The sequence below is a fragment of the Micromys minutus genome (genome assembly GCF_963924665.1).
Source record: "Micromys minutus genome assembly, chromosome: 2".
Taxonomy (NCBI): domain Eukaryota; kingdom Metazoa; phylum Chordata; class Mammalia; order Rodentia; family Muridae; genus Micromys; species Micromys minutus.
The window spans coordinates 48,345,494-48,358,987 of record NC_137971.1 but is presented as its reverse complement, the minus strand read 5'-3'; the positions used below and the strand labels follow the sequence as shown (position 1 = coordinate 48,358,987).

The 13,494-nt window shown below is 48.0% G+C and overlaps 1 protein-coding gene across 3 annotated transcripts; it reads right to left on the bottom strand.

Annotated features, from left to right (window-relative positions):
* Positions 1-632: 632 nt before the first annotated feature.
* On the bottom strand, positions 633-11,405 carry TMEM109 (transmembrane protein 109). 3 transcript variants are annotated; one of them, XM_080913546.1, is made up of 4 exons: positions 10,992-11,405; positions 3,988-4,232; positions 2,470-2,572; positions 633-2,020 (listed from the first exon to the last, which is right to left on the bottom strand). In XM_080913546.1, exons 2-4 carry the CDS (start codon positions 4,222-4,224, stop codon positions 1,629-1,631), a joined length of 732 nt encoding a protein of 243 aa, XP_080769672.1. In that variant the 5' UTR covers positions 4,225-4,232; positions 10,992-11,405; the 3' UTR covers positions 633-1,628. The 3 variants fall into 3 exon arrangements, with proteins under 3 accessions (XP_080769672.1, XP_080769671.1, XP_080769673.1); XM_080913545.1 differs by lacking the exon at positions 10,992-11,405 and adding an exon at positions 9,562-9,771; XM_080913547.1 differs by lacking the exon at positions 10,992-11,405 and adding an exon at positions 9,451-9,580.
* Positions 11,406-13,494: the final 2,089 nt, after the last annotated feature.

Below are 13,494 nucleotides of genomic sequence, written 5' to 3'. Positions count from 1 at the left end.
CCTTTCCTCTGCCTCATGCCCTCCCCACAAGCATCTCACCTGTGAAGGAATCTAGAATTCAGGGACAGAAGAGAACAGAGCTGCTGAGACTGAAAAGGGCCACCTTAGACAATCCGTAGAGGCAGCTTGTTTCATGCCCAAATCTATCCCAGAAAGAATTCTAAAGGTGAAGGCTGGTCCACCCTTTTGAGGGAGTCCTGACTCCTGCCTAGCCTTGCTCCCAGGTAGTGCTGGGAGAGGTCCAGATGATCTGGCATCTCCATGGCAACTTAAAGAGGAAAAAGAAACAGAGACAAGCCCCAGCCTTATACAAAACAGCAGAACCACCCCGAGCCACAGTGAGAACCTTACTGCAGTAAATTCTTGAGTCTGTGAGGGAAAGCCAGTTTTTCCAGACTCCCCAGGCTAGCAACATAAACACCCTGCAGGAAGGGGCAACTTCAGTCCCAACACCACTGCCAGATCTGCAAGTTTTACAAGACAGTGCATGCCTTCCTCCAAGGTCCTAGAAGAAAAGGTATCAGATACATCCTGCCTTCCTGAGTTCTCCCTTCCTCTCAACAGATTCCTGTTATAAGTCCAGAAGGTTGGGCTGCCCCCACAGAAGAGAGTATGGCAGCAGAGTCTTTGAGTAAATACATTTTATTCAGAAGAAGATAACAAAATAGCATGCACTTTATTTAAAACCACCAAGCGCTGATAAAAATATATCGCTGCAGCCATGATTCCACATCAGACCTTATCGGTAAGAATAGGCATTTATTCTTCACATCTTGTGCTGGACCTGGCATAGGACACCTCCCTCCACCAGGGCCCTAAAGGCCAAGGCCAAGAGTGAGCAAGTGCCCTGGTGAAGAGGGGTTAATGACAGGCTCCCTTCCAGCCCCGGAGAACAGATCAGGGCAAAGCCATGCCCTTCCCAGCTACTGGGACACAACACTGACCAATGGTTGCTCCTGGATAGCATGGAGTAGACAGGAATAAAACTGCAAGACAGCAGGTCCTCCTGCCCTTTTCAAGGTCCCTAGAATCTCCAAGGGAGATCTGACAGTCCCTGCAGGGCCCCAGCCTTTGCTTTGTTTGCTAGAGTGGGGATTTTGCAAGGGACTGCTCACTCTGAACACAAAGTAGCCACAGCACACTTTACTACACTCAGTGTAGCAAGGGGCAATTGGAGGGTGCTGCTGACTCCTGTTAAGGCACTTGTAACAGAACATAGATGCACAGGCCTCCAGGGACCATTTCCTCCTCCCTTATCCTCAGGTCTCCAATCTCCTGCAAGGCCTTTTGTAAGGAAGCCAGGCAGCAGCAGGTTAATCATCAGGGAGATCAGTGGCAGTGGAGCTGGCTGAGAGCAGAAGCCAGGGCTGAGGGCTGAGGCCCCTCCAACCTGCCCTGAGGGAAGCAGGCTGGGAGCAGAGACAGGGCAGGGAGCCATCCCTAGACTGAGCACTGGCAGAGGACCGGTTCTCTGTCTCAGCTAGGGGCTAGCGCAGGGGTAAAGGTGTGAAAGGTTCAGACACAAGGCAAGGAAAGGGCGGAAGAAGGGAGGCTGCAAGGAGGGCCATGAGACCCAGAAGCAGCACAGCTCTTTGGTATGGTGAGGATGTCACTTTGAGACACCCTTCTCATTCTTCCTCCATGCTCCTGGGTATCTTGGCTGCTCGCCTCTGCCTCCCTCGAAGCTCTTCTATCTGGCGCTCCAGCCCTCTCACCTTGGCTTCCAGGTGGGTCCCTGAGCTCTTGGAGCCAGTAAGCCGACTCAGCAAGGCAAAGAGAGTTAGGAAGGCCAAGAGCATCAAGGCCCGGGTAGATGGGTCCGGCACAGACCTCACCAGGCCCACAAAGCCAGCCACAAAGAGGACAAGCTTCAGACCCCCCAGGATCCGCCCTAGCAAGGCCAAGACCAAGCCTAGGAGCAGGGACAGCAGCCAGTAGATGACCAGTGCTGCTGCTCCCCACAGTAGAAGGGTCTGGACTTGGCTAGTGCTGAGCTTTAAGCCCTGGGTGAGTTGTTCACCTGAAAGGGAAAAGGACATAGAGTCAGCAATCTAGAAATGTGGTAAGGGCACAGAGGGGCAAGAAATAGTGAAGCAGAATGGACCAACAGCCTTGCAAAGGCATAGTCCATCCTTCCAGACTTGGGAAACAGGTTCAAATCCCAACCTCCTGGCTTGGGACTCCTGGAAGACTACGACTCTTGCGGAAATGGAGTTTTATTTATTATATGAGAACAGGGCATGTGCCTCCATGGGCTGTGGGTAACCAAAGAGGAGACAGTACACCTTTGCACGATGCCCAACATTAAGTAAACCCCTGGTACGGTGGTTAGAGTCTCTAGCCTCCCCTTCTATTGCACCTCTGGGGACATCTGCAAACAGCTGGGGGAATGTCTAGCCCTGTACAGATAAACCCCCACCAACAGCAAGGTCAGGCACAGCCCTGGATATCTCATTCTCTGCTACTCACCATCCAGTCCCAGGGCATTCAGCAACTGGGTAGCAATCCCAGACAGGGCAAAGCAGGCCACAGAGATGGCTGATGAGATGGCCCACATCACCTGCAACAGGGTCTGTGGAAAAGACAAAGCCACCATGAATGAGGCTCTTCTCTTTCTGCCCGGCCAATACTTTCACAGCCTGGACAATACCTGCAGGGAAATCTCTGAGCTGTTTCTTCCCCAGTGGAGGTAAGTCTGGGTGAAAAGTCCACGGACTCTGAGTCTAGTGAAGGAGCCCTTCTGCCATATTTCTTCACTGACCCAGAATCCAGGATTCTAAGACAGACATCGGTTGGTCAGCTGAGCTGTTTTGGAGGTAGTGGGACGTGCACTTGTGTGTGAATGGATGAATCACTATATCCCTATGAAACTGGAGGCCTCCAAGCCTCCTAGGGAATTATTAGGGTATGTGAAAAATGACCATGCAGGGCTGAGACATGTAGGGGGAAAGAAGTCAATCAACTATACTACATTATGGATTTGTATGTGCCTGCCTACGTACCCACACAGAACCAAGTGGAGGCCGGAAGCTGACATCAAGATGCCTTCCTCAATTCTCCACTTTTTAAGAGTTCATTTTTATTTATGTGTCTATGTGTGTTTGTATAAATGAGTGGTGGTGGGGGTGGGGTACAACCAGAGAAGCCAGAAGAGAACATTGGTTCCCCTGAAGCTGTAGCACCAACTGGTTGTGAACCACCTGTGGGTACTGGAACCAAGCTCTGGTCCTCCGAGAAAGCAGCAAGCTTCCATAAATGCTGACCTACCTCTCCAGCCTCTCAATTTTTTGGAACAGGGCCACTACTGAACCTGGAGCTCTAGTTTCTGCTAGTCTGGCCAGCCAGGAAGCTCCTGGTATCTGCCTAACTCTGCTCACCCCACTTTCCTCTGCTGGAGGCTACTGACATACACACCATGCCCAGATTTTACATATGTTCTGAAGATCTGAACTCATGTCTGCATGCTTGTATAGTAAACACTTGGCCCACTGAGCCATTTTTCCAGCCCTATAGTCTGGATTTTAGAAACCATTGGCTTGGCACTTTGGTATGAACTATCAGAAGGGTGAGACACCACACTAGAAATGGCACTGGTGGAAGAACCGACCCTGCCATAGGCCTTAATGAGCCCCACCTCACTTTTACAGGTGAAGACCTGGGATGAGGAACTGTGCTCTGCCAGTTCAAGATGAGAGGTCTGACTCAGACCAAGTCAAATGCTGTGGGAACCCATCAAGTTGAGTTTATAAGGGTAGCTCATTTTGTAGTCTTTCTGGCCAAACAGACCAAGCCTGGAGAAGGATGGGAGTGGTACGAGAAGCCTGGAAGGCTAGACCAGGCAAACAGCCTGCAGGAGAGGCAGGGGTGCCAGGCTGTGTTTGTGGAAGGTGGGGCTCTCAGCAGCACCCAGGACAGAAAGGCTATGGTGCTAACAATGTCTCTCCTTCTCTTTCTGTACACAGCCACTGCAGGCACAGCCTTCCTTACCTCTGAAATCACATGCATGGTCTCTGGCCCCAGCCAGGTATCCAATGTCTCCTTCAGAGATCGGCCAATCTGCGTCAAAATATCAGCTGAGGCCTCCCTCTTCTGTTGGCCAGGTGAGACAAACTCTCGATGAGTCTGGGCCGTTGCCGAGCAGACGAGGAGAAGGGCCACTAGGACCTTTAGGACAGCTCTGAAAAGATGCTTGCTCCATAATGGACTGCTGTGTGCGCCTGCCATGTTTGTGTCTGTCAAGAGAGGGCCACAGGGTAGGCAATGAGCCAGAGCTGATGAACACTTTTACTCTCCCAGTTGATCCCCTTCTTTACCCCTGGCCTAGACCTAAAATGGGCTGTTTGCAAAAAAAAAAAAAAAAAAAAAAAAAGAACCACAACTTGGAATCTGAGCTGGTATAACCATCGAAGCTTCCTCTTTTGTATTCTCTGCCATATCAATACACCAGCAAGCACTACCCTGAGCCTTAACGTAGCCAAGATCTCACTGTAGTCTATTCTCCTGAAGGCCTGTCTCTACATCTTAGGCACCATGTACATGAATGATTTTTAAGTCTCTAAAGGCTTCATCCTCAGAAGCTCATAATGTACTTAAGTCATAGATGATAGGGAAAAGAAACTTAAAAATAGCACATAAGTAGGATTACCACTCCGCACACCAATGACTGACTTTGCAACAGAATCTCGTGGGGCCATTATGCAAGGTGGCTTTTCTCCCTGGCCCCTGTGGGCACAGATGTGAAGAAAGAGGGCTGCAGGTGAGCACCTGTGCAAGGTCACTCAGAAGAACTTCAACCCAAGCCTCTGCTTCCAAATCCTACCCTTGGTGGGAGATAAAGTATTCAGCGGATCACAACTGGGGCTGCTCAGTGACATCACCTGAAAGTGACATAAAGTGTCAGTGCCTGTGTCTAAGCACTCTGGCGCTGATGGCACTGTCTCTGTGTGACCTGGTCGTGGACACAGCTCCTCAATGATTCTACAATTCAAAGTTGAGAACCACCCTAAGGCCAAACTCTCTTTCTCCCCAACTGTTACTCAATAGTCAATGTAAGATTTTGGTGACTACCTGTGCGAGGTGTTCTGTTCTGTTCTGTTCTTATCCTCAGCAAGCAAGCAATCCCTTCTACACTGAACATCTTCTAATTCAACCTTGTTCTGACACTACTGACCTGGAGACTGTCATATCCCTTGGCCTATTTGGGAGTGGGAAATTGATGTCATTCTGTGTCAATGGTTATGACATAGTATATACATATAGACAAACATATAAGCACACCTAAACACACAAACACACACACACACACACACCAACAGTTTGGTTTTTGTCTACCCTTCCTGGCTCAGAGTTCACACATTTCATGTAATCTAATACACGGCTTCCTGCAACACCTTCAGAGGATGAAGGGTGAAAGACAGCCCTTTCCAACATGCCTTTCATGATAATAAGACCATTTTTAGAGCACTCCCTAGATAACCACAGGATTAGAGAGGCAATTACCAAGGGGACCAGCCATGCCTTTAGGGGGTTGAGACTCTCATCCCTAACCTCTGAGGAGGAAGGGCAGCTAATGATTGAGTTAATTCCTATGAGCAGTGATTTGGTTGATCACACCAATATAATGTGACCCTTCTTTAGGGGTATCCTTTCCAAGGTTATTCTCTTGCCCACAGATACATTACTAAGCTCTGAAGAGAAGCTATACCACAGTGATTAAAATGTTAACTGTTGCTGGGGGCAGGTAGCCAAGAGATGGATGGCTTGCCTACCATCTCATGGCCTTGGGTTTGATCCTTAAAAGGACAGACAGACAGACAGATATCAACTGCTAAATAATCTTTCTCCCCCTCCCTTTTAAGTTTTTTTGAGGCAGGTTTTCTCTGTGTAGCTCTGGGTGTCCTGGAACTCACAGACAAGGCTGGTCTCTCACTCAGAGATTTGCCTGCCTCTGCCTCTGAGTGTTGGGATTAAAGGTATAAGCCCCCACCACTGACTTAAATAATCTTTATATGTATAGAATCCATAGCATCTAGTGAATTTTGGATTATATCAGGATGTGTATCTTCTTTGTTCTTTAATTCGGTGCTTCAACTAATAAAAAACATATAAATGGCTCCAGAGTCTAACTTATAGACAAGTAATGTCTAGGAACTATGGGAACTAGCTCTAGGAAGTTGAAGTCAAGTTCTATTATGACATTCTGGCCAGAAGTGCGGAATAGGGCTGCATGCCCCTGGTGAGAAGACCCCACTATGCATGTAGCATCCCCACCCCAAACCTTCCTCTCTACAAACCCTTTAATATAACTGCACTCCATAAGATGGAGACTTGGGGCCAACAGCCCCCTGTTTTCTCAGAGGCAGGCAGGCCCTAAATGAATCTGATTTCTTTCCACAAATTCTCTTCCAAGTATTTGCTTTTGAGCAATAGAGGCGGGACTTGTGTCTATAACTTCAGATGCCAGTCACCAAGTCCTGGCTTATTTTATCTGTGCTCCGTCTGACTGTAAGTCAAGATTCTTACAACCCCTCAGTCAGGTTTAATTAACTGGCTAGAGAGAGTCAAGAGTTCAGAGAAATGCTTAGGTTCCCTGGGTAACCACAGATATTTACTATAAAAGGAGACTGATGTATGCCAGCTGTAAAGATGGTAGCACATGGTCTGGAAGAAGGCGTGCAGAGATTCCATGCCCTATCTGGGCACACTGCCCTCAGAAGGTCTCCATGTTTATCCATCAGGAAGCTCTCTAAACCTGGTCTCTTCTGCATTTTCCTAGAAATTTCATTATATAAATGTGATCAACAAAAATCTCTGCCCATTGGAATCAACTCAATCAGTAGTCCCCCTTCCTCCTGAGAGGTACCAACCCTTTTAAGATATGGCTGGTCCCCCTGGCAACTACTCTCTCTAATCCTTTGGTAATCTAGGGAGCTCTCTAAAAATAGAGTTATTGACAAGGAAGGTATATTTGAAAGGGCTGTGTTTACCCTTTATCCACTGGGGATGATGAAGGAAGCTAGGCAAAAGGCTACTGATTTTGACAAAAGGTAAGTTCCCATGCATTAAATTATAAGGGATAGATGAGATCTGAGCAAGGAAGGGTAGATAAAAACCAGCTGCTGGTGTTATGTGTGCATATCACATCACTGACACAGAATGACCTCAACCTCATGCTGCCAAAATAAGCAAAGGGTTCAGAAACAGCCAGCCCTTAAAGAAAGATTATCAGGAATAAAAAGCAAGACACTGGACTGGTCTTGCATGTACTACTTTTCTCAATCTGACAGATACTTATCGGGTAGGCATTGTCATCCTGATGATGAAATCCAGAAAGGAGAGGCAGTGTGTGGGAAAACCAAGCGGTGAATTCAGGCATAGCTACTGAGCACTCCTTCTTTGTCTGAAACCTCTTTGCTGAACTGCGTTCATATAAAGTCACATAACAGATTATCCATAAGCTAGAACACACTTGGCATCCACCAACCATCTCTGGAAATTACAGTAAAAACTTGCCCAAGCACCTTGTGCTTTGTGCTCTGATCTCATCCATTAACATGATGCCACACGTGAGTTAAGACTCAGCAAGCACCAACTTATTGAAGCAGGTAAGGAGCGAGGAAGAAGAATGTTTGCTGGCCCACCTTTTTCTTTCCCATTCTGCTGGAGAAATGTCAAAAGGCTCTAGTAAATCCCATTCTGCCTCGGGCTCAGAAAGACACCTGCAGCTCCAGAGAGTTTCTGTGTTTAGAGCTGCTGCGTAGAGGCCGAGACAAGGAAGGCTCTAAGGTGGTGGAGAGGCCAGGTTTTGAAGTGTTTGTGGTTACCAGGGTACTGGGGGAGTTGGCCACAAATCTAATGTCATCCGGATAGCAGAGGGAAAAGGAAGACATTCCATTTGGGCAGAGAAGGCTTAAAAAAAAAAAAAAAAGAAAGAAAGAAAGAAAGAAAGAGAGAGAGAGAGAAAGAGAAACCCAACCTTCTAAAAATACTACATTTGGGGTAGCTTCTGGACCAGAAACAGCTGCCAGACTCCCCTCCCAAGGCCTGTAAGGTCAAGTGGAATTGCAAGACACACAGTTCAAGTGGACGAGCCTCAAGCTGAGAGAACCTTCTACTCTTTGGCACAAGTCAAGGGCCAGATGGTTCCTGCCTGCCACTGGTAGATGTGAGAAACATGGGTTAGCTCCTAAGCTATCTGGGTCACAATCACGATTGGGGCCTTAAGGAGCAGGGTTGCTATCTTGGGTTGGATCCTATACCCAAGGACCTCCAATAGGAGGGATCAGGTGTCGTCTCTTCCCTACGAGAAGGTCAGGGTGACACGTGCAGCAACTCCCATAGCAGCCTGCTGTGTTCTCTGTGCCATCTTCAACTTAAAGCAGCCATCTGCCCCAGTCTAGGGGATCTTGAACTAACTCTCCACAGAGAGGTCAGCTCTGTTCCTCCAGGTGAGCTGAGGTGAGCCAGAAACTGAATCTCACAGGATTCTGGAGAACACTGGGTGTGAAGAAAAGGAGCAAGCTACTTTCTTTACCGGTTCCTCTTCCTTTCCTCGCCTTTCCTTTTTTTGAGTGAAGCCCGGGTAATATGAATCCGACCCACCATCATCATGCTTCCTCAAGGCTCATTGAGAACTCTGCAGTTTTGCTGTTGTTTTAGCCAGGGCCTAATTTCGCACAGGACAGCCTGAACTTTATGCAGCTGAGGATGACTTTGAACTCCTGATGCTCCTGCTTCCCACCTTCCAAGTATTGAGTTTACAAGTGTGTGCCGCCTGTGTGTTGCACCAGGGATTGGACGCAGGGCTTTGTATATAAAAGCAAACACTCTACCAACTGAGATACATACAGCCCTCATCAAAATATTAATACAGGAAGAGGTTATGGTCATTAAGATAACATTGGCCTATGCAAATGAAAGCATGTCTGAAACTTTTTTGTTTCCTCAAATGTGAGGGAGGAAGGGAGGGAGGGAGAAAGAGAGAGGGAAAGAGAGAGAGAGAGAGGCTGGAAATCAAACTCAGAGCTATCAGGTAGGCAAGCACTTTACCACAGAGTTACAAAAGAACAGTGTGTGTATACAGATGTGTTGTCTGCATGTGTGGAAACCTAAGACCAACTTGAACAAGTTGGCTCTCTCCTTCTACCATGTGGGTCCCAGGGGACTGACTCAGTTCATCAGGCTTAATGGCAGGTGCCTTTTCCCCATGGAGCATCTTATCAGCCCTTTAGTTATCATGATGCCCCATTTTGCTTAGAACAGAAGTGGGGTACCATATCCCCAAGCCCAGCAGCTCAGGCTCACCTTTTGCTTGTCTCATACTTCCACACTGTCTTGGTAACCCCTGCTCTCTGCCCACCGGAACACACAGTTCTACTAACTACCATCTAGCTCAAAGCCGAAGACACCCAAACCTCCCAAAGAAAGCCTTCATACTAGCAGACGACCCACCTGCAGGTTACACACCAAGAAGGTAAGAAGAGACAGCCAAAGACAGCACTGAGACTGGCCACTCCTGTTCAGATAGCTGCAATTCAGCTTAGGAGGGGCTGCTTTACTTACTATGGTGGTGAGACATCACTATATGTTCAGCAGTGCTTTGCTCTGCCAGGGTGGGGTAGGGCTGACTCTACCCTGAGTCAGGGCTCCTTCCTCTTCTTCTGTCCTTTCACACTGTAAAGTTCTAAGGGGCAGGAACTAACGTGGTGCCCTCTGCTGGCCCCAACTGTTCCTTCACTACTCAACAGCTGTCCGGTGGATCTACAATTCTCAACTCTGGATTGCCCATCTGGTCTGCCTGCATAGCTTGTTAAACAAGGATGTCTGCCCCACCCAGGCAACCCACTCAGACCCTCCCAGGGAGGAGCTCAGCCTTTTTTTTTTTTTTAAGCTCCTCAGGATTCCTGAAGCATAATCAGACAGCAGTTGCAAAGGTCAGCAACCCAGAGAAGAGTCTACTTTAAGCAAAGCCTCCTAAGAGCTCTCTGTACAAAGGACACAGGCTCAATTCTATCACAAATTAGCTGCCACTACCTTTATACCTGTTACTTAACCTATCTGAATTTCAATCTCCTCAAATGCAAATTCTGTTGAAACTGGGTTAAGAGTTGCTTCAAGAAGTTAAATAATTTGTGCAAGCACGGTGTTCAAAGTTTGTCCCACAGCTCCCAGTAACTCTCAATTCTAGCTTGACATTAACTTTTCTTGGAATCCCCAGTACCTAGCATAGAATGACTAAGTGCTTGCTAAATGAGTATCAGAAGCCCTGCCAAGAAGCCACAGTGTAGGACATAAAGACACGGAGAGGTTATTTGAATAGTCAATCCAAATATGACAGCCACATGAGAGGCTCAGCTGAGCTAGAAGGTCCTAAACGTAGCGAAGTCGCCACTAAGGAGAATGAAGTCAGCGTTCTGGCAGGTTGGAGGCATCCCTAGCTAAACCCCTGACAGCTGCTACCCAGCAACTGTTTGTGGGGCAGGGTGTTTGCAAAGGCGGGGGGGGGGGGGTTTGCAGCCTTGCCTCTCCCTTTCCAAGGCCCAGACTCCAGACGACAGGGTCAGTGGCATGTGCTATTTCGAACAGCACATTCCCTGCCAAGCACTCTATAGTTGCATAGCGAGGCCTATGAGGTCAGGGTACCCAGAGGGGGACTCCAACTGAGGTGGCAGAAGGCTGGACCATGGGGCTGGGGGAGGTGTGCAGCTCAGCACTGGCCTCATCCCCCAAATCTGGCAGCTGCTCCCTCCTGAGGACTGGACCTCAGTGCTCGAACCCACTTATCCCGGGAAACACTCTCATCCTGGGTTACCTAGTAACAACGCCCCTGTTGCATAGCAACAAGGATCTGGGTCCCAGGCTTGCTAAACCCCACGCTCCACGTTCGACCCCTCCCCACTTGGGCTCACAAGGCCTCGCGGCTCCGCCCTGTCGCCTCCTGCAAATCTAACCCTTAAACTGCATCCACAGCCCTGATCTCGGCCCTCACTCACCCTGCTCCGGCCACCGCTATCCTTCACGTGGGACTTCGCTAGAAAACGCGCCACAAAGCCGGCGCCTCAACTCCCGGGGTGTTGGTTTTTAGTCTGCGCATGCGCGAGGCGGCCGGCGCTAGAGACTGGCAGGCCTGGCTGAAGCAGGAGCAGGCACCGAAGACGCATGCGCTCTGCTCGCTCCGTTTGTATGTAGTTGAGTTTTCCCTCCCAAGTATTTCCAAGAGAAGAATGGCGTCGGAAATTGGAGTTGGAACGGAAGCGAAGCCTTTGGCAGGAAAGGGGAAGGAAAGAGCTCTGTCGAGGCTGTGGCGTGGGTAGAGTTGGTGCTTGATGCGGGGCTTCGGTGCAGATCCAAGTCTGCGACGCATTTAGGCAGGCACAGTTCCCTGGGGGATGTGTAAGGCGGGGCCGCTGGCGAGAACATGGAGAGTTGAGAAACCTTTCACGCTAAAAAAGGCACAGAATGGGGGGGGGGGGGAGGCACAAGGTGTAAGTGGGCACATTAACGGTGTATATGATCTTGGGGAAATTCATCCGCTCCGGGAAAGGGCAAAACCTCACTCTATGCGGGTGACCGCCAAAGCTTTGCTTACAATTGTTAGGAAAAAGCTAGCAACCCCGGTGTCCCGAGGTTTGTTTTAAGAACCTTAGAACACTGGGGTAGCTTTGTGGATGAGGTAGGCGTAGAGATGTACATTTTTTAATTATAAGTTTTATTTATATTAGTACACTTCAGCTGTCTTCAGACACACCAGAAGAGGGCATCAGATCCCATTACAGGTGGTTATGAACCACCATGTGGTTGCTGGAAATTGAACTCAGGATCTCTGGAAGAGCAGTCAGTGCTCTTAACTGCTGAGCCCTCTCTTCAGCCCATAAAATTTAAAATTATATGAATTTATGGTTTCTATGCATGTGTTTGGTTGTGCTCACTACAATACTTCCATGGAAGTCAGTTCTCTCCTACTATGTGGATCCCGGAGGTCGGATTCAGGTTGTCAGGTGTGGCGAACAAGCCCCTTTACTACAGCAGCATCTCACCTGCTCGAATGCTGTTGCTGTTGGTTCTCCCCATCACTCTGGCTGCCATGAGCCAGCCTCCTTTAATGCTAAAATCTCTTCCCCAGAATGAAACTGCCCCAGCCCCTCCTTGAATCATCCTTTTAGTTTTTCCTTCATCCCAATCTGTCACCTCATACATTGTTTCTCCTTCAGAGGAGAACATCTGTCTCTCAGGCACATCTGTCTTCATCTGCATCTTTGGTGGCTTCTTGCTTCTCAACCGGAAGTCTTCCTTCCAGAATCAGTACTAGTAGAATCCTCATTCTGGGGCCTTCTAATAGTTGTAACTTGACATTTGCTTGTGAAATTTCTTTTCCCAATTCAGTCTGCCTCAATGGAAAAAAAAAATCTCAGGGGTGGTGGGTGGGAGTGGTGTTTCTGGGCTCTATCTAGAGTTTGTTTTAGGTTGCAAGTACCTTTTGGGAAATTAATGCAGGGACACATTGAGGTAGGACAGAAAAATGGAAATGTATAGGAACATTGGAAGGGATAAGGAGGCCCTCACTCATGAGTCTGGCTAAAGCCTCCCACTAGATGAGAATCAAGATTCCAACACAACTACTTAAGGCCTTTCTCTCTTCCCTGCTGTAAACCTGCAAGTTTCTAGGAATTTCACTAGAAATTTACAGTAAGAAGGACCTGTCAGAGTGGCTCATGGTCATATTTTACTAGATTATACTCCTAACCTAGTCACTTCTGGAGCCACCTTATAATATTACTTATCAGAAAGAAAGAAAATGATAAAAACAATTCTTAGCAACTCTTTTAAGATGTAACTTGATAGCTGGCAGAATATTTCATATGAACACTTGGTTATGTCTTATTCCTTCCTTGGTCTGTCTGTCGTTCTGTTGCTCTCTGTGTGTGTGTCTGCTAAATCATGTTCCTAAAAATATGTACCAGTGTATCTTTAATAAACTTCAACTCTGCTTCTTTTGTCAAGTAGGGGTAGCCTTAGCTGTCCTGGGACTAGCTCTGAAGACCAGGCTATCCCTGGACTTGAAAAGATCTTCCTGCCTCTGCCTTTGGAGTGCTGCGATTAAAAGTGTACACTACTACTGCCCAGCTAGCCTTAAATTCTTTTCTGTGTTGAAAGAAGATCAAGTTTTACCTGAGTCATGATCTCTAAACAATGAGACTGGGGAGATGCCTTCGTGGTGAAGAGCACTGGTTACCCTTCCAGAGGATCCTGGTTCAATTCCAGCACCCACATGGAAGCTCACAACTGTACTGAGAGTTTTGTGTTTTTTATTCCTTTAAAAACATAAAACTATGGGCTGGAGAGATGGTTCTTCCAGAGAGATACTGAGTTCAATTCTCAGCAACCACATGATGGCTCACAATCATCTAAGGGATCCTATGTTGTGGGGCGCCGCCCACACATTCCCACGCATTCGCCATTACAAGATGGCGCTGATATCTGGCTGGAGTTAGCAGT